Raw genomic sequence first — 25,869 nt, 5'->3', positions numbered from 1 at the left:
ATAAGTCTACGCTTTTTGAAACAGCCTGTAAATCTGAAACCAAGTCAATAAATCTTGGTTCACTAGAGGAAGAATTCAAGTCATGTATACAAGGCTTCCTTTTAAAACTGAATGTATCAAGGTGATCCTGGGGAAAAGATCACGTCTTCCAACTGCGAGAAAGATGATATTTCTATCATGTAAAGTAAAGGTTTTCCCTTGATATTAAGTCTAGTCATGTCCGACTCTGGGGGGTAGTGCTCATCTTCATTTCTAAGCCCAAGGGCCAGCATTGTCCATAGACACCTCCAAGGTCTTGTGGCCGGCATGACTGCATGGAGCACCATTACCTTCCCGCCAGAGCAGTACTTATTGATCTACTCATATTTGCATGTTATCAAACCTCTAGATGGGCAGAAGCTAGGGCTATGACTGGGAGCTCACCCCGCTCCCCGGATTTTGAACCACCAACCTTTTGGTCAGCAAGTTCAGCAGCTCAGTGGTTTAACCCGCTGCACCACCAGGGGACCCTATCATACATTTAATAAATTCAGAGGTTCTAACAAAGGCATGGCTGAACATTTTTTGTCAGTGACAAGGGAACACTGTCATTGAGCTAAATGACTGCCCTGTGCAAAATCACTGTATGCATTTCATGCACTGTACATACACCTGCAATTCCAACAACTCCATTATTGGGTTGCTGTGAGTTTTTTATTTGATTATTTTATTATATTTCTACTTTATTTCTACAGGGCTGAAGAACATGTGGTCTTTCAGATGCTGTTGGACCGCAACTACCACTGGCACTGTTAACAAGAGGATGGGAGCTGCAATCCAACAATTAAAAAAGCCAACCACTTCTGTTCTTGATTAAAAGGAGAGTCCTAGAGTGAAAATTATCACCTTTCACCTTGAGTAATCCCTTGTCTGACGCACTGATTACAAGAGAAACCCTAGCTCTCAGGAAACTGAAGTAACTGCAATCTAGATATGAAGCTGAGACTAGACTAAACTAAACCATTTTATCTTCCTAGCTAAGGATTCAATTATAACTCACAGGTAATAAAAACAGCAAGGGAAACTTGTGGGAGAAGGGATGCAAAACAAGAAGAAACAAACGCTGTCACTCCATGAACTTCAAATAACTCTAGAATCAGGGAAGACTCAAAGTGATATTTCCCAGAAAGAGTCAGAATAACATAAAGAGAAAGTAGCTGGAATCATTATCCAAAAAGAGAGAGCAACAGAAGCTTGCTCAAGCTTTTTTTGCTGGAACAATAAGTCATCTGCTTCAAACTAGGCAAGCGGCCAAGAATACTTTGCAAAAGAAAAGGATGATCATGAACCCATGAAACTGCCTTACACTGGGGCGGTCAAACTCTGATTCAAAAACAAGATATGGCTTGACTGTTTACACCTGCAGCTCATGCGCCAACCAAGATGTCCGGGCATTTTGTATCTAATGACAATGTTTCTAAAAGACTCATGGACTGAACAATCTATGCCTCTTAGGGTGACTACATCTGCAGACACCATGAAAGGGAAAGAGAGAGTAGCAACTGGAGAACTTGGAATGCGTGCAAAAGAATAAAAAGAGGACAGAAACTCTTGAAGAAGCACAGAATGAATATAAGCAACTGCTTAAACAGTGTGGGCAATGTGAAAAGAAGGAGAAAAAGGGTTCCAAGAAGGGTAAAGAACATGGAGAGGAGAGAGAAGGACAGACAGAAACAGGGGAAGGTTACTAAGGCCTGGAGAAGGGGAAGTGACTGATCAGTGTTGGCCCTTTTGGGTAGCCATAGCAATCTGGACACTTTGCTGTCACTTTCCTAAGGAAAGGGAAGGTAAAAGTCGATTCAGCTGTCGTTGTCCATTTCACAACTTAGTAGATCAAGAGGTGAGATTAATTGGTACCCCTTTTAGGCTTTTCATTTCCACAGAAGTTTAAAGTTCTCATCTAAAATTGAATCAATATAATCTGCCAAAAGATTTCCCCTTATCAGCAAGAATGTAAAGAACTTACAACCAGCAAAGAAACTAACAAAACCCTGGACCAAATAACCTTCAATATGGGATGTATAACCCTGAAATAACTTCTGCAAACATCACTCTTAAGGCATTAACGCTGTGTATGTGTCCTGTATTCTATCTTGTGCATTTTTGAAGATTGTGATGTGTGGTTGAGAGGGTCTGTAACTATAGCTATCTCTATTTTGTCCTCAGTTTGAGCACTGTTCTCTGCAGGCTAGTGCTCTCCATGATGTCTGGCAGATGCTTCTCAAGATCACAGGGTAAAGGTTTCCCCCTGACATTAAGTCCAATTAGGAAAGGACATTTAAAACCCAGCAACAAAAATTGTGTTACATAGTGTAATCTTTCAAAACTCCCAAGATCACTAGTGTGAAAATAGCTATCACTTTTGCTTCCAGCTTTCCCCTTTTACTGCAGAAAGATACAAACATGGGAAGAATTCTCAATTCCTTTCTGAATTGTACCTAGGCGGGTTGTTCTGGCTCCTTGTGAGCAAACTAGACGAGTACTTGTTTCTTTCTAATATCAAACTGAAGTACAAGCATTGGATTTTTGTGACTGAAGACAACAAAAACTTCAATTCTTATTGGTATGCTTTGTTACAAGTGTCTCCTTCTGCTTACTTGTGGCTATTATAGTTTAATTGTTCAGAAGAACTGTAGGAAAACTGTAGATACCCACTGGGTAATTAATCATCCACAATTTTTTTTTTGCATGTCAGGAGCAACTTGAGAAATTGCAAGTTGCTTCTGGTATGAGAGAACGGGCTGCCTTCAAGGACAACGCCCAGGGGGACACCTGATGTTTTGATGTTTTACCATTCTTGTGGGAGACTTCTCTTATGTCCCTACATGGGGAGCCGGAGCTGACAGAGGGAGCTCAACCCGCTCTCCCCAGTTTTGAACCACTGACCTTCTGGTCAGCAGTCCTGCCAGCAGAAGGGTTTAACCCATTGTGCCACTGCAGGCTCCATTGTTCACAATGAAATCCATGATGATCTGGCACAGATTTGAACAAGTCCATCATGTAAAGGTCCTGTGCCAAGCACTCCAGGCTTCACCATATACACCTAAGCCACTGCCATCTGACACCTAGGAGAGCGAGACGGAGAAGGCAGACCTTAACCTCCTGCCATGATAACCATGGTCCTCACCCAAGGTATGCCGAAGATCTTCACACTGGCTGATATGGGGAAACTGCAGCATTTGGCGCCATTTCTTACTCTTGCCCTTTCGATTTCCACCTCCACCTGCATGACACATAGAAAGAAAAAAAATATGCAAAGCTGTGAGAAAACTAAAAAGCTGTGAGAGAACTGACCAGAAGATATGCCTCATGGTGACCTTTAACCAGCTGCTTCCAGCCATCAAATTCAATTCCAATGTGGCCTGGAAAAGCGACCCAGAGTTTTTCCCCTCTCTTTGTCCATCTGAGAATTTCAGAAGCCAATCCACCTCCAATCACAAATTAAAGGTCAGAAGGTGGTGAAGCGCTTTGTTAAGGGCACCCTTCACTGAATAAATACACACAATGCACTGAAATATGATCTCCAGGATTCTTTTCCATACTGCAATTATAGGTGCCTGTCAGAGTGTAGACACTCAGTGCCAAGTCTTTGTGTATACTAAGAAAAGGAACTTGCTCTAGAAAAATAAGTGTCAAGACACAACCATTCTAAGCTCCTACATAGCGCTAAAGCTGACTCATAGGGCAACCATAAATTAATAAACAACAAAGTAGAATACTACTTTCCTTCTCCTACCCAAGGAATAGAAAGACGGTTAATTAGCATTCTGGAAGCAGAAGAATATGTAACATTCACGATTTCAGAACAATAACAGGAGGTCTTGAGGTTAATCACTCAGGCATTGCAGCCCACCTCTCAGGCTCGGTTGCATACGAGTTCTATAGGGACCACCTACTTATCGTGCTACGTCATGAGATAAAAACTATAGCAAAAGAAAATGATACAGAGGAGTAGTCACCTCCTTCCGCTAAACCAAGGCACATAATTGGGCCTTTTCACTGCCCTGATTGAGCCCTTCCAGACGGCCCTTGCCTACACAAGATTTTTTTGGTAGCTTTCCTTTTCACAATAACAAAAAGGGAACAAGGCAGTTATAGTTTTACACTCATCAAAAGGCGGAGCATAGAGGTGGGCAAAGACAACCTAGATGTGTGTTTTTGAAACTGTCAAGGTCCCCTAAAGGGCCAGATTTCTTTTCAAAAATAGTTAGTGCTCCAAAATGCATTTACAGCACCTTCACAATCCCTACCCCACCCCACAATTTCTATGGTAAAACAAAAAAATGTTTTTGCCCAAAATTTCACCATGTTTTAGGCATCTCAGGCAAGTGTTTTTAAAAGCAGGAAGTACCCTGAGCTTACTTCTTGTTATTACTAAAAATGCCTCTTCTGCATTCAAAATGACCATGATGAAAATCACCACAATATCTTATTGAGGGTGTGGAAAGGAGCATTTTGACAAAAAAAAAAACCCACTTGATTTGATGTTTCTTTGCAAGAGTGGGTACAAAGGGCAACTGGAACCAAGCACAGCCTCCAAAATGCCGAAGATGGGAAAGCCTATATACTGTATATACTCAAGTATAAGCCGGCCTGAATATAAGCAGAGGCACCTACTTTTACCACAAAAAACTGGGAAAACCTATTGACTTAAGTATAAGCCAAGGGTGGGAAATGCAGCAGCTACTGGTAAATTTCAAAATAAAAATAGATACCAATAAAATTACATTGAGAAATCAGTAGGTTAAATGTTTTTTAATATTTACATAAAACTGTAAAGATAAGACTGTTCAACTATGATTAAACCATTATTCTAACCTTCTTCCATATAAACGTGCTTATGTATCCTTCCAATAATAAAAAGATAGTAAAATAATAAATAGTAATAATAATAATAATAGCATAAAATAATGGAAATATAATAACATAATAATAGCGTAAAATAATAAATGTAATAATAATAGCGTAAAATAATAAATGTAATAAGAGAGTAAAATAATAAATGTAATACTAATAATTAGAGCAAAATAATAAATGTAATTATAATAGAGTAAAATAATAAATGTAATAATAATAATAATAATAGAGTAAAATAACATAAAGGTAATAATAATAATAAATAGAGGAAAATAATAAATGTAATAATAACAATAACAGAGTAAAATGATAAATAACTTTGACTTGAGCATAAGCTGAGGGGTGCTTTTTCAGCCTAAAAAAGAGCTGAAAACTCTGCTTATATGCAAATATAAACGGTATACCTCTATTATGTACAGCTGTTTGTCTTGTCAGTGTATTACGGCACCAAATGTTTGCAGTATATGTGTTCTGTGATCTGCTCTGAGTCCCCTTCAGTGTGAGAAAGGTGGAATATAAATACTGTAAATAAATAAATAAATACTGTAACACCCCCACTTGCCTTCCTAGCTGACCAGCCCTGGCCTAGATGCTGAGAGAGGATCACTTGTTGAACTTTATGGCAGGACAAGGATTTAAAGCTGCTTTCCCATGATCCCACCAACTAAACTCTCTTGCCACATTTAAAATGTAGTTGTGAAGTTTCCCTCATATATTTCTGTTAAGAAGACAACTGAAACAACTCAACAAAGAACCTGTGCGGTAAAACTGTGCTTTGTCATGCATATTTCCTCTTAAAACCGTTTATAACTAACTATTCAAATGAGGCTGGATGAGGAGCATAAGCAAGCTCCTAAAAAGAAGCAGTTGATGAAGCTTGCAATATCTATGGAGACAAAAAACAATTTGTTTAGTGACTGGTCATTAGAAATCTTCTAACTTTTTAAAGGGTTATACTTTTTAAAATTCTTATTTTTGAATCTCATTTTCAACTAAGGGGAAATGACTGAATGGGGGCAGGAGTCTAGAAAACAAGACTCCAAGTTTCAAAAATATAGAAAAATAACATAAAATAAAGGTAAACATTTCCCCTGACATTAAGTCTAGTCGTATCTGACTTTGGGGTCGTGGTGCTCATCTCCATTTCTAGGTAGAAAAGCTGGTGTTGCCCATAGGCACCTCCAAGGTCATGTGGCCAGCATGACCGCATGGAGTGCTGTTACCTTTCCACAGAATTTGCATGTTTTTGAACTGCTAGGCTGGCAGAAGCTGGGGCTAACAGTGGGAGCTTATTCGACTCAAAATATTATTTTTTGGAAATAAGTGGTTTAATGCTGCTTATTGCTGGGATTTGGGGAGGGTGGCCCATTTTAAATGTAATTTTAACTTAATATCCACACATAGATATTTAATTGTTTTTAATTTTTATATCCACTTTTTTTAAATGGTCATTAGATAGCATGGTTGTTAACTGCCTTGAATATTCACAGGAAGAATAAGTAGAAATAAAGTTAAAAGTAATAATAATAATAATAATAATAATAATAATAATAATAATTTTAGATACATTCTCAAAGACTAAAAGCATACAGGTTTTGTGAACAGTTTTACTGTACCCATTTTACATTGCTATAGGTGGCTTGGAGGGGAGACAAAGACTACATATTCCATGTCCACAGCAGATTCTTCCCTCTTCATTAGCAAGCAGGCATTGCCTAAAAGGGCCCAGTAATTGTGCCACAACTTTGTCTGTACAAACCTAGGAAGGAAGTGAATCAAGGCACCGGGCAGGCAGCTGCACAATACTCCTGGCTGCAGCTATTGGGAAGGGAGGGAGCAAGTGGCGAAGGAGGGGGTGGCAGAGTGGTGCCAGTGATGGAAGGCTCCCTGGTTCTTCTCTCAACAAAGGCAGAGCTGATCTCACCTTTGGAAAAGACAAATCCATCACAAAGAACAAGGAGGGAGGCAGCAGCTCAGCCCTTCCCTGCGCCTTATCTTCATACTCCATGTGTTGCTACCAGAGGAGAAGCACTTTAAAAGGAGAAAGGCGGGTGTTCCTTCTTGCTCTGCGCTATCCACCCAACAATAAAAGCACAACACCATCCCATGCACAAATATTTGAAAATGAGACTAAGTACACGACTGAACATCCAACAGGTCAGGTTTCAGAAAATAAATAACAGGAGTACAGCACAAGGCTTCATTAACCCTTAAGGTCAAGATCGGGTTTTCAAATTTCACCAGTTTTTTCAAAATTGGGGTGTCCCTGGAAACCGTGTCCTCAATTCACCTTAACATCTTTGACCAAGGGTGCCTCTAAGATGAAGAATGAATGCGGTTTGAAACTACTTTAACTGCCATGGCTCAGTGCTATGGTATCATGAGAGTTGTAGTTTTACAAGGTCTTCAGACTATAGTGTTGTGCCTTGCCAAACTAAAACTCTCAGCATTCCATAGCATTGAGCCATGGCAGCTAAAGTGGTGTCACACTGCATTGAGTCTACAGTTTAGAGCAGGCCTGGGCAAACTTTCGCCCTCCAGGTGTTTTGGACTTCAACTCCCATAATTCCTAACCGGCTGTTAGGAATTGTGGAAGTTGGAGTCCAAAACACCTGGAGAGCTGAAGTTTGCCTAGGGCTGGTTTACAGGCACTGTAAATGAAACAGAATTATGCAAACTCAGCAGACACAGATAAACAACATAGACAACAGCCTTATTTGCTTATATCCATGATGAGAAGTATATGGCTCTACAGATACCAAGGGCCCTTCCACACAGCCCTGTATCCCAGAATATCAAGGCAGAACATCCCACATTATCTGAGTGTAAACCCAGTTCAAAGCAGATACCCTGCCCTATTAGTCCCAAATGTGAACTTTTCTTGGCCATTGGTTGCTTGCTCTTTGGTTATGTTTTATGATGTCTTGATTTTATTGGTTTTATTGTTTTAATATATATGATTGTTATATGTTTTAATTGTATTATTTTGTAACTTTGTTTATATTGGGTTTTTGTCCCCATGCAAGCCGCTCCAAGTACCTTCAGGGAGATGGAGACGGGATGTAAGAATAAAGCTATTATTGTTATTATTATTATTATTATTATTATTATTATTATTATTATTTCCTCAAGTTTTTTTTCATGTCAGGAGCAACTTAAGAAACTTTCTCAAGGTATCTTTGCGGCTTTGCATGGCCAAGCAGGAATTCGACTCCAGATTTCCAGAGTCCTTTCCTGGGCTTTGTTATATGCAGCCCTGTAGACCAAAGAATCTGACAACACGTTTAGTACTGAGTGACGCTTCAAATGAAGACTTGCTATACAAAGAAGTACTGCCCTGCAAGGAGCACATAAATTGTGCAAAAAGCCACATATATGTATATACTTCATTTCATGTACACTTGCTGCAAAGTAATAACCAAATACAGGAGTTTTTTAGAAGTCCATGTATATTTAAAGAAAAGTGTGTGTGTTTCTGTTAAACTCAATAGTCTTACAGGCAGCACACATACCTTTTTGCTCCACAGAAGTGATTTGCATATAGGAAATCTGTTGCATTTGAAGTGGTTCTCAGAGGCCATCATGGAAATTTATGGTAAACTCAAGAAGTCTGTTTCATTTACATAACTATTTAAGATCAATAACAAAATGGTGCATAAAACATGTGAAAATAGCAGATATCACTAACCATGTGATATAAATCACTTTTTGAAATGCAACTGTGACGATTTCTGAGCCTTTCGAGTAGCAGTTATGACTGAGATAACACAAGAACCTTCCCATAGTAAACTAATATTACAGGCAAACTTTATCCAAAGGAGTAATTTATTGCAACAAAATGTCGAAGTCTTACATTACCCTAATGCCTAAGTGTTATGGGACAAGCTTTCCTTGGCTACTGTCTATACCAGTGGTTCTCAACATGAGGGTCCCCAGATGTTTTGGCCTTCAACTCCAGCAATCCTAACAACTGGTAAACTGGCTGGGATATCTGAGAGTTGTAGGCCAAAACATCTGGGGACCCTCAGGTTGAGAACCAATGGTCTACACAATGAGGACATAATGCCTTTAAGAACAAAGTTTGTTAGGTCTCTGGAGTGATTGAGAACTTTAGCCTGTGTAGCTTCATTCATTTGTAGTTTTGAAATTGATTAAAAATCATGAAATCTGAAATCATTAAACTTTTAATTTCTTCATCTCAGTATTTCAGTCCTTAAGACTTTCTGCCCCCATACTTGAAAAAGGTATATAATATTTCTTTAAGGGTGCAATCCTATATATGTTTAAGTGGAAGTAGGTCCCAATGACTTCACTGGGCACAGGATAGTGTTAAAGGGTAGAAGCCAATATCTCAGGACCTTGGCAAGCGCTAATGGACAGCCACAGGCCTCTTAGGCTGACCAGCATAATGGGAAACAGTTAATGGGTTGAATTGAAATTGTACCCAGGTCCATTTGGGTAATGGCAGAATAAGAGACATAGAGAAGAATCCTAAGTTCCTGCCAGAAAATATTTCAGAGCTAATGGCTTCATAGTTGCTTTAAAGTAGTCGATACTTTATGGCAAGGAATTCCTAGGGGGTCGCCATCTTGAACGCAGAGGAACTCTTCCTTACCTCTTTATAACAGCCTTAAATTGACCAGAGCTGACTTATATTTCCTTGGCCTATCATGGGAGCCAGTCGAATGATTAAAAGGTTCCTTCACTTAATTTTTCTCTATACCAATGTATCCTTACTCTCCAATTGTTATTATTCAGGGCATCTGTGCATGATTTAACCCATAGCAATAATAAATTCTATAAATTAATATTTGGAATATTTGTTTATAGCCATTTGAATTCAGATGTTTCTTTTTAACAAGGGGAATGGTTGGAAATCCTTTTATATAGTTTCTGTACCTCAATAAAGCTAGCTAATAACCAGGAAACACCTGTTTTTCTGGATGAAAGAAACCAAAATTCCCTGCCAAAAAGGCAGACCACAAAGCTCCTAAAAGCTCTCCTTTGAGTGGCACTACACGATAGCTCCTCCATGCTTGGGACACTTTCTCTGTAAATATGCTTCTCAGTTCAAAGAACAGTCTGAAAGTATCCTATCTGGACATACTTCCAAAAGAAAGACACACAAGTGTAGGCTACTACTAAAGCCTGGACAAATTGGTTCTCATTTCACCCACACTCACAGCACATGAACAGCATTTTCAGTCAAATGGATTGTAAGGGTGGATATGCATGAGGGAAGATAGGAAAGTGATGAATTTATGGCACTTTCCCCCATACCATGATCCTGGAACACCTTAATTAGTCAATCCATAATGAAAGCCTGCATCACAATTACCTCATAACATGTACATAGAGACAGACAAGTAAAAGTGCATTTCACATCCAACCGGCAGTAACGCCAGAAAGGAAATGGCTCACACGCAGCATTTGATGCAGAGTCATCCCTGCTCTTAAAGAAGTTAAAGAAACCAGAGGGCTGATATCCATTGTAGGTATGCCATTGGACTTTATGGAAGTCTGAATTCCAAGAGGTTTCGGTTTTATTCATATGTGAATAATACCTGGGAAAACATCAGGAACTGAACCACAGCAATGGGACTTTGACAACCAGGTAGTAACTTCAGTACTCCGTGTTGTCCCTTGTCCCTTCTTCAGGCCCAGTACGGGAATACAAATAAATAAAAGCTATACAGATGAGTATGACACATTTCAGAGCTAATGTGTCATACTCATCTCAAATCCCTATAAAAGGAAAGGTTTCCCCCTTGACATTAAGTCTAGTCATGTCTGACTCTGGGGGATGGTGCTCATCTCTATTTCTAAGCCAAAAAGCCAGCGTTGTCCATAGACACCTCCTAGGTCATGTGGCCAGCATGATTGCATGGAGTGCAGTTACCTTCCTGCCAAAACGCTACCTACTGATCTACTCACATTTGCATGTTTTCAAACTGCTAGGTTGGCAGAAGCTGGGGCTAATGATGCACCCCACTTTATGGATTTCAACCACTAACATTTCAGTCAGCAAGTTCCACAGCTCAGCCGTTTAACCCACTGCATCACTGCGGCCTCACAATCCCTATACAAGGACAGATATTCTGTCAATACATCCAAGAGGCAATGAAGCACAGGAATGATAGTAGCACATTTACAATAGTAAATTCATATGTTTCTGTCTGTCTGTCAGCAGGTGCCCTACTTGCTAAAATATAAAACTCTTCTAAAAGAGTTAATTGGGAGGCTGGGGAAGAAACACTATAGTGTGCTATTACTGAAGGATGACATCTACAGTTCTGGAAAATAGTACATTCTGCAGTGAAAAAGGTGCTCATCTTCTACCAACAATAATAAACCATTACAAGAATACGCCTACTAACAGCAGGCTCCATCCAGATCATTGCAGGTTAGTTTAAAAATAAAGAAAAGAACAAAGACCTTTTCACTAACCAGTTTTAACCTGTCTGATAGAAGAATCCAATACAGTAGGCATGAGCAAACTTTGGCCCTCCAGGTGTTTTGGACTTCAACTCCCACAATTCCTAACAGCCTACCGGCTGTTAGGAATTGTGGGAGTTGAAGTCCAAAACACCTGGAGGGCCCAAGTTTGCCCGTGCCTACATTAGAGTGTCATCCACACAGAGTCAAAAGACAATTTAATAATATTTCTGCTGCTCTATGGCAAGAGGACATTGTTCTCTGGCAAAACCCATACAGCAACATAACTTTTTGATGCTAGAATTAACCTGTATGGTGTGTAGGCCTTTCCAGAACTCAAAAAGCAATGCTTCAAAGCTCAGTTGCCATTTCTCTGTCATTGAATGGGAGGAGAGCACACTCCTAAATGTTTGGCTTACTACTTTTATAACTTTTTTAAAAAAAGCTGAGGACTGTAAACTTACCATGTATCTGATGCTGGATTCCAAAGAAGAAGCAAAGGCTTTATCAAGGTACTGCCAATAAAGCAATATTCTGCTATGGCTGGACCAACTGACTTGTTTACCTTTTCCATTATATGGGCTCCTGTCCGACTTTTTGGCATATAGCCTCTTCCCAAATCTCTATAGATTAGCTGGATCATGATTGTAAACCTCTGCAGCACTTTTACAAAGATTACAATCCTTTATCAGGAACTGCGAAATGCTCCAAACCCCGAAGTTATTTACAAAGATGGTTAAGAGAATTACTCTTTTGCTTTCTGTTGGATTCAATGTACACAAACTTCATGGACAAAGTTGCCAAACAATATTATCTTCAGCCTATGTGTATAGGGCAGGTATGGGCAAACTTGGGCCCTCTGGGTGTTTTGGACTTCAACTCCCACCATTCCTAACAGCCTCAGGCCCCTTCCTTTTCCCCCTCAGCCGCTTAAGCTGAGGGGGGAAACACCTAAAAGGCCCAAGTTGGCCCATACCTGGCATAGGTATATGAAACATACATGAATGTCATGTTTAGACTTGGGTCCCACCCCCAAAATATCTCATCAGTTGGAAGAGACTCATCCAGTCCAAACCCATTCTGCTGTGCAGGAAGACACATTCAAAGCCCCCCCGACAGATGACCATGCTGTCATTATGTATTCCAAAATGCGTGTGTGGGAGAGATGGGGGATATCCGAATGCAAGGGTTTGTTCAGAATGAATGCATTTTGACACCACTTGAGCTGCAATGGCTTAATGGTCTGGAATGATGGGAGCTGGAGTTGGGTGAGGCTCAGGCACCAATACTATTTCGCAAAGGAAGCGAAAGACCTTGGAAAGCTATAGCTCTACGAGGTTTGACAGCATGAATTGTGGCATTGAAAGTGGTATCAAACTGCATTAACTCTACAGTGCAGATCCACCCCTAGTTGCAAGTCCTAAAGTAGATAAAGATGAAACTACTGAACGACTGGACAATGAAATTGGAAAATGATTTTAGTAAGGAGACGCTGATGATTATGTTTTGTTGTTTTGTATGGTTTTTATACTATACTAGCTGTCCCCTACTGCACGTTGCTGTGGCCCAGTCTGTGTATATGTGTTTTGTGTGTGTATATATTTGTGTATATGTGGTTTTGCGCATGCGTTGTAATTTAATTTTTGTTTTTTGGCTTTTTTCTGCTGGGTTTTTCAGTGTTTTTATGAGTGATGGTCATTCGTTGGCCTGATAGTTCTATTGTGTCCAAATTTGGTATCAATTCGTCCAGTGGTTTTTGGGTTATGTCAATCCCACAAACGAACATTACATTTTTATTTATATAGATGCCAAATGTTTTAATTGTATTTTATAATTGTGGAGGCATCAAATTCTTGCTGACTGTGAACTGCCTTGAGTCGCCTTCAGGCTGAGTAAGGTGATATACAAATTTGGTAAATAAATAAATTGATTGATAGATAAGGTGTCGAGAGGGGAGAGACAGGAGATGGGGAAGCACCTCGTCTAATGTATTGCTAAAGGCTTTCATGGCCAGAATCAATGGGTTGCTGTCAGTTTTTTGGGCTGTGTGGCCATATTCCAGAAGCATTCTTTCCTGACGTTTCACCTGCATCTATGGCAGGCTTCCTCAGAGGTTAAGGGGACTGTGGGAAACCAGGAACGTGGGGATTCTCCCAGGCAGGAAGCAGCCAGACCTTGAAGCTGCAAGGCCATTCAATGCTAATCAAGGTGGCCAATTGCAACATTCACACTTGCCTCAAGCAGAGGAGAGTTCTTTCTCCCTGCCTGCACATTCCAGAGAGATATAACCCCCACTTGCTTAGTGTCCAACAAACCTCACAACCTTTGAGGATGCCTGCCAGAGATGCAGGCGAAAGGTCAGGAGAGAATGCTTCTGAAACATGGCCATGCAGCCCGAAAAACTTACAGCAACCCAGCGCCTCCTTCTAACTCGCTGCCCCTCCCAGTGCTGGCTCTGGGCTCTGAAGCAGAGGAAAGAAGGAAGGAAGGAAGGGAGAAGGGATGCCCGGGAGGCAAGGGGGTGGCCGGGGAGGAGGGGGACCCAGCCCCGGTTCCTCACCTTCTCGCGCCTTGAGCAGCACCGTGTTGGCCACGATATTCTCGAGCTCCATGGGGGCCTGCCCGACGAGCCGCTGTCCGCCCACTTCGACTCCGACTCCCCAGCGCCGCCGCCAGCGCCGCCGCCGCCGCCGCCCGCCCTGCCCGACACCTCGGCAGCCTCCGCTCTGGCCCCGCCCACTGCCTGCGCGCCTTAGCCAACCCACGGCCGAGAACGGCCAGCATTCTACGCTCACTGGCTCGATCGGCCCCTCCCCTTTGTTCCTCTCCGCCCTTTGCTTTTCATTGGCCATCTGAAAAAGAAAAAAAACCCACGGAAGGCGGAACGGAGGGTGCTTCTGCTCCGGGGATTGGCTGCAGGAGGCTCTGAGGGCGGGGAAAGGGGAGCGGGGCTCGTCGAATAGGGAGCTGCCAATCAGGTCGGGAGGGTAAGGGACTGGCCAAGCCCGAGCTCTCCGTCCTCGTTGGGAAATATCTCCAAGGCCGAGCCGTGATTGGAGGCGAAGTCGCGGGTCAGTGATGACGCAGGAGACGTCATAGGCAGCTCCGGAGGGGCTGGAGCAGGATTCCCGCACGTGACCCGGGCAACTCAGGGATTCGGACCAGGGCTTCTTCGGAGCGCGAGGTCTCGCAGCATCTGGGGTCAGCGGTCAATCTAGAGTCCCCGGTGGCGCAGTGGGTCAAACCCTTGTGCCGGCAGAAGACCCACAGGTCGCAGGTTCGAATCCGGGGAGAGCGCGGATGAGCTCCCTCTGTCAGCTCCAGCTCCCCATGCGGGGACATGAGAGAAGCCTTTCACAAGAATGATAAAATAGCAAAACATCCGGGTGTCCTAGCACACGGCCAATTCTCTCACACCAGAAGCGTCTTGCAGTTTCTCAAGTCACTCCTGACACACACAAAAAAGGGCCAATCTTAACGACAGTGCAATTTGACTCCACTTTAAATGCCATGACTCCATGCTATGGAATCAGCACTCTTTCGCAGGGAAGGTTAAAGTCCTCACAACCTCTGAGGATGCCTGTTGAAACGTCAGAAGAGAATGCTTCGGAAACATGCCCTACAGCCTGGAAAACTCACAGCAACCCAACTGAAGACTTTGTAACATTGCCCTTCTCCTGATTCCGTACCATTGAGGCATGGAAATTAAAATGGTGTCAAACTGTCTTAATTCTACAGTGTAGGTGCAACCCATGTTTCCATTCCTCCATCCCTGGGCAATGTTGAGGAATGTTGGGAGTTGTAGTGCAATGGAACCCTGACAGCCTTGCATATGTTGTTCTCTATTGGCGTTCTGCTGTCTTACAATACAACACTCAAGTGGCTATAGAAAAACATGCTTCTATAACAGGCATGAGCAGGTGTTGGGGACTTCAACTCCCACAATTCCCAACAGCCTCTTGCACTCCAGACCAGAAAAGGCCCTTTGACTTTAAACATCACACAGTTGAGTAGAAATGCAATCCCTTTATTGAAGATAATTAAAAAGTGGTAATAGTAAAAAAGCACTTTAAAGGAATGGGTAAATCCAATTAGGTAGGAAGATGAGCTGGAACAAATAGTCCAGGAAATTAGTCCATCAAAGTTCATGAAAAACAAAGGCAGAAACTTCTATAGTAAAATCCAAGAATTGAAAACATGAATCAAAGACATTTAACATATGAATCTTTCCAAAGCAAGGCTTCCAGGGAACAGGAACAAGGTCTTGACTTGATTCCAAATGATGCTTCATCTGACTACAGATTCTGTACTTGGGACATTTATCTCCTCATTACACTATGTCCCAAGCAGCCAGAAATGGGTTTTGTTTTAGCATTGAATCCTTTATCATCCTTTCTTTGAGCCTGACAGAACGCCTAAGATACTGGTCTGCTTTCCTGTTCTGATTGATAACACCCAGTCTATCTATTTGCTCATTAATTTCTGCAGCTGGGCCAGGTGCTGAGCTATTCCCAGGCTCTAAACTATGGGAATTCTCTGGTAGCAATTCAGGGAGCACACCATCATTCCCCAAACCCTTCAGAGACATTCTCATGAGAAAATACACTTTGAACAGAGATCTCCTGGTCATTCTCTGCATCAATATCATTGGAAACACCATTACCCACATGAACCTCATTGTCATCATTCCTCACATCCAAAACACCCTTAAACACACTCACAGGCTGAACTCCAACACAGCTTCAGGCTCTTTCCTTTTCCCTCTCAGCCGCTTAAGTGGCTGAGGGGGAAAAGGAAGGGGCCTGAGGCTGTTAGGAATTGTTGTGGACTTCAACACCTGGAGGTCCAAAGTTTGCCCAGGCCTGCTCTATAAACTCATTTGCAAATAATGTAGAACTTGAAAAATCCTACTTATTATTTTGCGTACTGTTCCATTATCTGGGCAGAGGCCACTAGGGGGCGCTAGAGAGAGATGAATAGTCCATTTAGTGGGGCTGGATGATAGGTTGAAAGAGGAAAACCATTTTCACCCTGTTTTACTCTTATTCTTCCCACTCATGTCCCCATCGTGGAAACAACCATCATTTATGATATAGGAAGGGGGGGGGGGGAATAACCAGCAAAAATTGAGGATTTTTTTTCCTCCTTCAACCCACCCTCCAGCCCCATAAAATGGACTATCCTTCTCTCTCTATTGCCCCCTGGTGCCCTTCGATAGGATAATGAATGTTTGTAACAGCTGACAGGATGGTCATCTGAGTTGGAGGCTCCTTCATTGGAGGCTTTTAAATAGAGGCTGGGGGCTTTGAATACCATTTCCCTGCTTCTTGGCAGGGGGTTGGACTGGATGGCCCACGAGGTCATCCAACTCTATGATTCTATGAGTTCCATGAGTTGTTTTGAATTCATTCACGCCTTTGCCTTCAAGCCACTTCTGGTTTATGGTAGCCCTAACATGGGGTTTTTCTTCACAGGCTTTATTCAGAGAGGATTTGCTTTTGCCTTCCTCTGAGGGTGAGAGAGTGTGACTTGCCCAAGGCCACCCAAGGGGGTTTAAATCCCTTCATAGTTTCCAAGCGGAGTCTAGTGGATTTTATATCCACAGATTCAACTATCCAGGGCTTGAAAATGTGTTTTTTTTAAATCCAAAAAGCAGACCAAGATTTTTCCCATTTTCTATAAGAGAAACCATCTTACTACACCACTGTATATAAAGAGAATTCAGCACCCATTGATTTTGGTATCCACAGGGGACGGGGTGTATCCCTGGAACCAAATCCCAGTCGATACTAAAGGCGTCCTACTCCCACTCTATTCTGTACCAGCCAGGCCTCCTTGGAGAACTGCAGTCCTGGGTGCCACATATTAAGAAGTTGGAGCAAGTTCAGAGAAAGGCAATGAGGATGCCACAGAGAGGAAGATGCAGGCCTGTTCTCTACTGTCATAGAAGTTAGGACCAAATCTAATTGTTTGAAGTTGCAGCGAAGTAAATTTCCATTGAACAGTAGAAGAAACTTCTTGACCATAAGAGCAGCGTGGCAGTGGGAATAATTGCCTAGAGGGTGGTGAGTTCTCATTATTGAGATTGTATTGCACCACCTGACATTTGTCAGGAAGTAGCAGCCTGTAATGAAAAGACCAAGGCATTGACCTCTCTGGCCCATCCTCTGTTCAGCCAGCAAGCCAATGCCTTAAATCAAGAAACAGCTTCCTAAGATCTACAGAGACACTCGTAGGGACACCTCAACAAGCAAAAGTCCAAAAGTGGCATGTTAAAGCCTGGAACTTCAAGCAATGGCTGAGACTGGATGAAAGACTCCCCCCTGGGGACACAGAAGACTGGGTGACATGGAAGACACTGAACACACTGTGTTCTGGTACCACAAGATACAGGACCAATCTTAAGAAATGGGGCTATAAAGTGGAGTCCATGACATGTGAGTATGGAGAAGAGCAAACCACAGACCACTTACTACAATGCAGACTGAGCCCTGCCACAGCAATACCAGAGGCACTCCAAGTGGCCAGCTTCTGGTCAAAGGACATTTAGTATAATGCCACATTTTTAACTTTGTTTGTGGTTTTTCTATACATTATAACTGTATTCTCAATTCGCTTCTGACATGATAAATAAATACATTTTCTAGATCAGGGCTTCTTAAATTTTTTCCTCCCATGACCCCTTTCGGCCCGATTTTTTTTTTTACTCAACCCTAGGAGGTATATAAAATAGGTATAAAAATGAAACATTTATTGATAATGGATGTGTGCAAGGTTTGCTTAAGAGGCTGTTTTTCTTTATGATGTACAGCTGAAGCATTTTCTGCATAGTCCACTGTAAACACTGCACATTGTTGCTGACAAGTTCATGTAAATGTCTAGTGATCAGAAATCTTTTACCATTCCCAATTTTCTCTCAACCCCAACATTGAGCTAAGGGGACCCATTTGGGGTTGGGCCACTCAGTTTAAGAAGCTGCAGTTTAGATATCTTTAAAAAGGCGCTTGACTGTTTCCTGCCTGGGAAACTTTAACTTGAGATCCAGTACTGAGCAGGGGTTTGGATTCAATGGCCATGAGACCCCTTCCAGTTCTGAATCTATGACTGCTATAACCCAAGTTGAACTGAAGACTGTTAGCCTGTGTCCTTGAGAGAAACTTCAGCCAAATCAGCAGACATGCAACACTGGCAGATAGTGAGTTCACACTGTGAATTTGCCAGGTTCCTATTATATATGTGTGTTTTTGAGTGAGCTCTTTTGCTCATAGTGTAATGGCAAATGATGAGTCTGAGAGCTTGTGCAATCTGTATTCTTCCAAATAAGTTGCTCAATACGGCAGTTGCTGTGCTGGCAACTGGCACAGCCTTAACTGCGTATGCAATTTACAGAACAATGCTCTGGCTCCTGATTCTTGGCTCGAGCAATTACAGTGCCCCAAGGGCAGGGCACACATCATGCAAATACACAAAGCGCACGTCCAATTCTTGGGAAAAGAAAACCTCTGAGTTTAACTTTGGGTGGTGGAGTGGAGAGCATTTGCCTAATTAAGAACAACTCAACCAATTCAAATCTTGGCACACAAACTGCTCTTTGGAAACACACACACATACACACACACACACACACACACACACACACACATACGGGATTCCAACCTGTGCAGCTGACTTTCAACAACCAACTCTGAAGTGAATATACAGTAACACCTCTGATAACAAAGTATGTTTACTTCTTTAGCATAAAATTTGGTACCAGAGGCAGAAATAGCATAAAAGGAAGAAAGATAGGTTCCTTACTCCAAAAAACTAGAGAAGTTGAAGAAGTTCCAGCAAACTTTTTGTCTAAAACAAGTAAGAAGTCCAACCAAAATCAAATGATCAGATTATGTAAGCCTTACTTTTCTTCTTGAGCTTAGGCGATCCCTCTGTGTCCTCCAAGTGCAGTGTCTTGGCGGTGGGTCCATAGGTGACTGTGGAGTCCTATTCTTGACCCGTATGTTCTCCTGCAGTGAGGGCATCAGTTTCCAGGTGGAAGGCAGTCCTGGTCAGTCCCGGTCGGGGTAGGCTTGATGCGCCTTCCTCTTGGCACGTTTCTCTCTTTTGCCCTCCATTTATGCCTGTTCAAATTCTATAGCACTGCTGGTCACAGCTGACCTCCAGCTAGAGCACTGGAGGGCAGGGCTTCCCAGTTCACAGTGTCTATGCCACAGTTTTTAAGGTTGGAATTGAGCCCATCTTTAAATCTTTCTCTCTTCCCCAAATTGTTTATTCACACTCTGTCTAATATTATAAAGTTTAAATTGCAGCATTTCAGAGAGTTCAAATTACTCTCAGTTCGTGTTTCCTTCAAATCAGCTGTGTGTCCATTTCACAGCCCAATCAGCTGATCAGCTGTTTTGGGCTTTTTAAAAGCACACATGTGCTGGCACAGTCTCCACAGGGGGAGGGAAGGAAATCATGTGTTTTTCGCGAGTGCAGGAATATACAGTAATGCGAATATGCATATTTTCCAGCCAGAATCAGGATTCAAGGGGAATTTATTATCCTGTGCTTTTGTCCGTTGTAGCAAATCAGTGCAGATTTACCACTAGCATCATGTAGCCACCTCTCCCCCTTTAAATCAGGAAATCCCTTGTTTTAGGTGTTTTGTAGATTGGCCCTGAGTGGTGGATTCCATGGAGAAGAGATAATATTCTGGCTATGCTTTTCTGGGGTACCTACCACCCATATGAGAGGTGATATTGCTAGCAGCGATCTAGCTAATGCCAGTAACAGAAACATGGCCCCTCCTCTACCATCAACCCATTTGACTCAAAGTGACATAGAGCATAAATGGAAGGAGAAAGGATGATGGACGATTGGCTATACCAGGGTTAGTGACTAGGGACCTCATCACATTGAGATCCACTTGGTGGGTGATAGTGAGGGCTTCACTATGCATTGTGGTGAATCCAGCTAGCAGTGTGAGGAACTTATCGCCCCGCACCATCTGCATTACCTCTTACCTATCCCACAGAGAGAAGCGTTGCCACCCAGCTTACCCCCATTCTCTCAATGAGAACACGGGAAGTCTCCTGTATTCTTATTGCTCCCTCTTACGACACTTTCTCCTCAGTTCAAAAAGAGAGCCCCACCAATGTACTGAGATGTACATTTTTTTTGTGGGATCCTGCTGGCTCTGTCCCTGAACTAAGGTGAAAATGTAGTAGGTTGGACAAATTTACCCATGTGATGAGATAGTGTGTTTTAGATCCTCCAGATGTTGTCATACTCCTGGTCTTATCCCTAGGATGTTGGAAGTTGTAATCCCATGATATCAAGAAGGATTCAACCCCTGGTCTCCAAAGTCTTATTCCAATCCACAAACTGCTGGGTGGTTAGGATCACACCAGATGCCTCAAAAGGCCTCATGCAATCCAAAAGCTGCACATATTCATATTTGCTTGAGTCTAAGGCATACTTTTGGCTAAATGACATTCCCAAAATTGAGGTTGTGCATTAGATTTGATGGTGTATTAGAATTGTGCACGTAAACTCACCTTCGCCATTCATCCTGTCATCAAGGAGGCAAGCAGTTGAACTGGGGAGGTTTTGAGGGTCATTTGGGAACTGGGTGAGGCTGGCGAGTTTGCAATCCTAGGCTTGACAGAGGGATGCGGCTTCGCACCAGCCTTATTGCAACCATTGCATTGCATTCAACAGCAAATACTTTTTCATAATGTGCACCTTCAAAGTTGAAGTGCACATTACATTCGATGGTGCATTATGCTTGAGTAAATACGGTATTTTATCCTTGCTTTATGTGCACCATGATGCATATCTACAAATGTGGACTTAAGACGAAAGCCTTTTGTCCTCCCACATTGCCATCTTAGTCTACATCTCCCTCCCACCCTAATCACTCACAACATCTATTCGCAAAATGTTTTGGGAGACCAAACTGTAACCAAATTTATCAATGTCACACCTAGTTTGGAATTTCATAATGGGAGTCGAACTAAACTCTATACTGGGAATATTTTTAGAAGAGGGACTCCCTGAAGTGGCAAAAGATGCCTGTTAATCTTGTGATTTTCTTCACGTACGTATCTTCCATCTAGCATGTGTGTGTTTTTTTCATTAAAGGTCTGCGGAAGCCCAACCCAGTGTTCATTTGCAAGTCTTGTGGTTGATGCACATACCTCAGAAAATCATGTTCCATAAGTGGAAACCCAAAGGAAGGTCAAATGAAACTAATACTCCACCCCTTTAATGTCCAAAGCTTGCACAAACGAAAAATTTAATGAAATTCATGCATTGTTGTGGCACAATTAGAGCAGCAGGCGGCACTGCAGGAAAGCCCAAAAAAGGCAGCTTTCACTGGCAAATCATTATCTTAGCCCTCTCTTGCATCCTGCTTACTCCATGTTTAGTTCTGTTAGAAGCTGTTTGCTACAATAAGTTTAATGTTATTCTGAGTGATTTATCAGGGATACTCTAAAGGCTACTGTGGCAGGAAATGTTTCCTTTCAAAGCAGGGGCTATTCCAGAGATAAAGACATTTTCTTGGAGACACTGGCTGGAGGGAATGATAAGCTGCTTTTACGATAAAAAGGCATCCCAGTGGAATCCACAACATGTGGGTGCGGAGAAGAGCAAACCACAGACCACTTACTACAATGCAGCCTGGCCCTGCCACATGCACAATGGAGGACCTTCTTACAGCGACACCAGAGGAACCTCAAGTGGCCAGCTTCTGGTCAAAGGACATTGAGTAGAATGCCAAGTTTCTAACATTGTTTCTTGTTTTTCTATACATTATAACTGTATTCTCAATTCGCTTCTGACACAATAAATAAATAAAATCCCAGGGTAGAGCAGAGGACAAGAAAAGGCAAAGAAAGGCATAGCTATACAGCCCCAACTGTGTCGCAGAAACTGGAGATTACAAATATTGAGAGAAAGTCAGCATTATATTTATGGTATTAGACTTGACCCTTGTCTTCTTTTCTTCAATCATGCTGAAAAGTTGACTTTGTAATCCATTATCCATGTTCCCTGCCCCAGGTTTACTACCATAGGGAACTATTTTTCATCTCCATTGTGAGAAAAAGTCACATGGGCCAACTGAGTGATTTTGATGCCAGGACTGTGGCATGATGGTGGTGGTAGTGGTGTTAAAGCATGCCTCCTAGAAAGGATGTGGTTGGGATACACACACTCTTATTAATTTTATTAGAGAACAAATTCACAGCATTTGATAAGATGACACAGATATTGTGTAATGGCTAAAAACTTGATGTCTTCCTTAGTTTAATTGTAACCATGCGAGTCCTATCACATTACATTATTAGAGCACTACTTTCCCACTTTAACTGCTATGCCTGCATCTTGTGGAATTCTGTAATTTGTAGTTTGGTAAGGCCTAAAGCTCCTTGGCTGTGGATTCATTCCCAAAGCCTCTCCCTAAATTGCAAATTCCAGTATCCCATAGGATTTGATCACATCAGTTAAGGTGGAACAAGCCACTTTGAGTCTCCTTCAGGGTGAGAAAGCCATAATATAAATAAAGTAAATAAATAAATAGTATCCTTGAAGTGACCGGCTTGACTCTGAAGGAGCTGGGGGTGGCAATGGCCTCAGGGAACTCTGGCATGGACTATTCCATGAGGTCATGAAAAGTCAGAAGTGACTGAATGAATAAACAACAACAAAATAAATAAATAGTGTTATAAAGCACAATATGATAGTTTGAGGGAAGTCGTGTTCTCTGAGCCCTTTACCTGCTAACACTTATTTGTTGTGCATTATGTTTCTATAGCTGTTTGACAATTGATGGACAATTGCTCCAAGAGGATGAAGGACCTTCTTCTGCTTCCTCATCACCATGATGGTTATGAGAGCAGTCATGCGGAAATGTTAACGAGGTGGTGATATTTCAGTCAAAAGGTCTCTGGAAGAGATGTTAGAGGTGTTTGCACCTGAATGTTAAAAGGAACTCTTCAAGGTGTGCCCTCTTTTAGGAGACAGATCTCTACATGTTTAATAGCTACTTTGGAATTTGGATCACCACCTTCAGCTTTACTGCTCGATTGACCTTTGAACCCCTACCCACCACAGGCAACTTCTTGGGAGAAAGAGCAGCAATGAATTGAAGCTACTGGTCTCCATAAGAAAACAGAACAGTTTAGATTCTCCCTGTCTCCACAATCATCTCTATCTTCCTTCTAACATCTGCTCTAGACCCCTCCGAATGGAGAGCACCAGGGGCAATGTTGTGGAAAACTACTGCATTTTCTCTCAGTCTGAGTTTGAATGTCAACACTTCTCAGTACAGAAAATCCAGAGCTGAAGGACCCCCAACACATGCCTTCTCATCCACCATCTGCTTGCAAAACCCGAGAGAGAAGTAATCAATCCTCTAGTACAGGGGTCCCCAAATGAAGGTCCACAGGCTGGATGTGGCCCTCCAGGACCATTTCTCTGCCCCCCCCCAAACTTTAGACTTAGGGTTGCCCTAAGTCTGAAACAACTTGAAAGCACACAACAACAGCAATCCTAATGTAACCTCAAAAGCCAAAAGCAGGCCCACACTTCCCACTGAAATACTGGTAAGTTTATGTTGGTTAAGATTGTTCTTCAGTTTAAATATTGTATTGTTCTTTCTTTTATTTTCTGCACTACAAATAAGATATGTGCACTGTGCATATCTTATGAATGCACATTCATGGTTTTTTAAAACTATAGTCGTATCCCCAACACCTGAGGGTCCATGAACCAGCTCTCGGCTTAAAAAGTTTGAGAACCCCTGCTCTAGTACATTGATTAGTTTGAGCTCTACCCATCCTCATTCCAGGATGGTGAGACTCCATTTAGTCCTTTGCTTCTAGCAGCAAAATGTCTTGCTGGGCCTACTCTGATTGAATCCCTGCAAAAATTGTATTTCAGGCTGGGCAAAGTCAGGATGAACACTTTATATGGAAACACCCTCATTCTGTTGTGCTGCATCTAAAAAGGAGTGGGCAATGACAGTTATAATAGCTGTTGTTGGTCAGCAGTGTCAATGCAGCTCCTATGATTCCCACAACTATCCATGCTGTTTGGGTTTAGTGGAAGTTGTGGATTTCAAACAACATTTTGCTCGCTCAAATCTATGTCAGCCAATGATGCATCTATCTGATAGCTGGAAGGGGAGAATCACAATTAACAGATTAAGGTCCTTGCTGAGCCTTAGTGAAAGCAGAACTGCCTATCAGCTAGAGCATACACTATAGCAGGTATGGGAAAACCCAGGCCTGGGGGAGCCAGATGTAGTCCCTTGGGAACTTTTCTCAGGCTCCCTCTTTCTCTCTCACCATCCTCTCTTTCCTTCCTTCACCCTTTCCTTCCTTCCTTCCTTCCTTACCTCCCTCTTTCTCCCTCTCTCCTTCCCTTCTCTCTTTCTTACTCACTTTTGTCTTTCCTTCCTTCTCCTTCCTTCCTCCTTCTCTTCCGTCCTTACCTCCCTCTTTCTTCATCCCTCATTCCCAGCCTTTGTCCTTCCTTCCTTTCCTCTTTCCTCCCTCCCTCCTTCCTTCTCTTTCTCCTTCCTTCACTTTTGTCTTTCCTTCCTTTTCTCTTTCCTTTTTCCCTTCCTTCCTTACCTCCCTCTTTCTCCCTCCTTTCTTCCATTCCAGCCTTTCATCCTTCCTTTCTTCCCTCTTTCCTCCCTCCTTCCCTCTCTCCCTTTCTCCTTCTTTCTTACCTTCCTTCCCATTTGCCTTTCCTTTCTTCTCCTTTCACTCCCTTCCCTCCCCTCCCTCCCTGCATTCCCTTCTACCCATCCTCCTCTTCCTCCCTTTCTTCCTTCTCTTTTTCTTTCCACCTGGGGGATGTTTACCTGAGAGAAGAGAAGGTAGAGAGGGAATATGAGAACCATGTTTCAAGATTTAAAAGGCTGTCCCATTGAGAAGGAGGAGAGAAATTGTCTTTCTGCTGCTCTAGAGACAAGGGAGCAATTGTTTCAAATGGCAGGGAAAGAGATTCGACTGAAAAGGATTAGGAAGAACTTTCCGAGAGTAAGAGCTGTTGGAGAGTGGTGTAGGCTGCCAGGGAGTGTGGTGGAATCTCCTTCTCTGGAGGCTTTTCCACAGAGGCTGTCTATTGGGAGTGCTTTGATTATGCCTTCCTGCATGGAAGGGGGTTGGATTGGATGGCCCTTGGGGGTCTCTTCCAGCTCTAAGATCAGGAGAAAGCAATACGAGGTCTAATGTTTACACTTTTTCTCTCCCATCCACCATCTCATCCTAACCAAAGCTAATCCTTTGGGATCCAAAAGAGAAGAGGAAGGGAAGGGAAGGGCAGGGAGAGGACTTGGGGGAACCCCCCCCCCCCCCGCCTGTCCACCCTGCTTCAGCCCATCATGCGGCCCCCAAGTTTAAAAGTTTGCCCATGCTTGAACTACAGCCCCAGTATTTTGAACCTTATCATGGTGAATGCCCAAAATAAAATGTAGTGCAACACTGTGCAATTCAAGGCCAAAACAGGAAACAGGGACGGACTGATAGGGCGTCTACAGTA

General features: G+C 42.5%; 1 protein-coding gene across 1 annotated transcript in view; it reads right to left on the bottom strand.

Moving 5' to 3' along the window:
- The window catches only part of LOC132769056 (G protein-coupled receptor kinase 6), a 43,390-nt gene extending 29,344 nt beyond the window's left edge, over positions 1 to 14,046 (bottom strand). The window contains exons 1-2 of the mRNA XM_060765658.2: positions 13,892 to 14,046; positions 3,167 to 3,262 (exon numbers count right to left, since the gene is read on the bottom strand). Coding sequence (XP_060621641.2) covers positions 3,167 to 3,262; positions 13,892 to 13,943 — 148 coding nt within the window. The 5' untranslated portion in view covers positions 13,944 to 14,046. The remainder of the gene's footprint in view (positions 1 to 3,166; positions 3,263 to 13,891) is intronic.
- Positions 14,047 to 25,869: the final 11,823 nt, after the last annotated feature.

This window comes from Anolis sagrei, chromosome 2 (genome assembly GCF_037176765.1).
Source record: "Anolis sagrei isolate rAnoSag1 chromosome 2, rAnoSag1.mat, whole genome shotgun sequence".
NCBI lineage: Eukaryota > Metazoa > Chordata > Lepidosauria > Squamata > Dactyloidae > Anolis > Anolis sagrei.
This window is presented reverse-complemented; position numbering and strand designations above follow the sequence as displayed.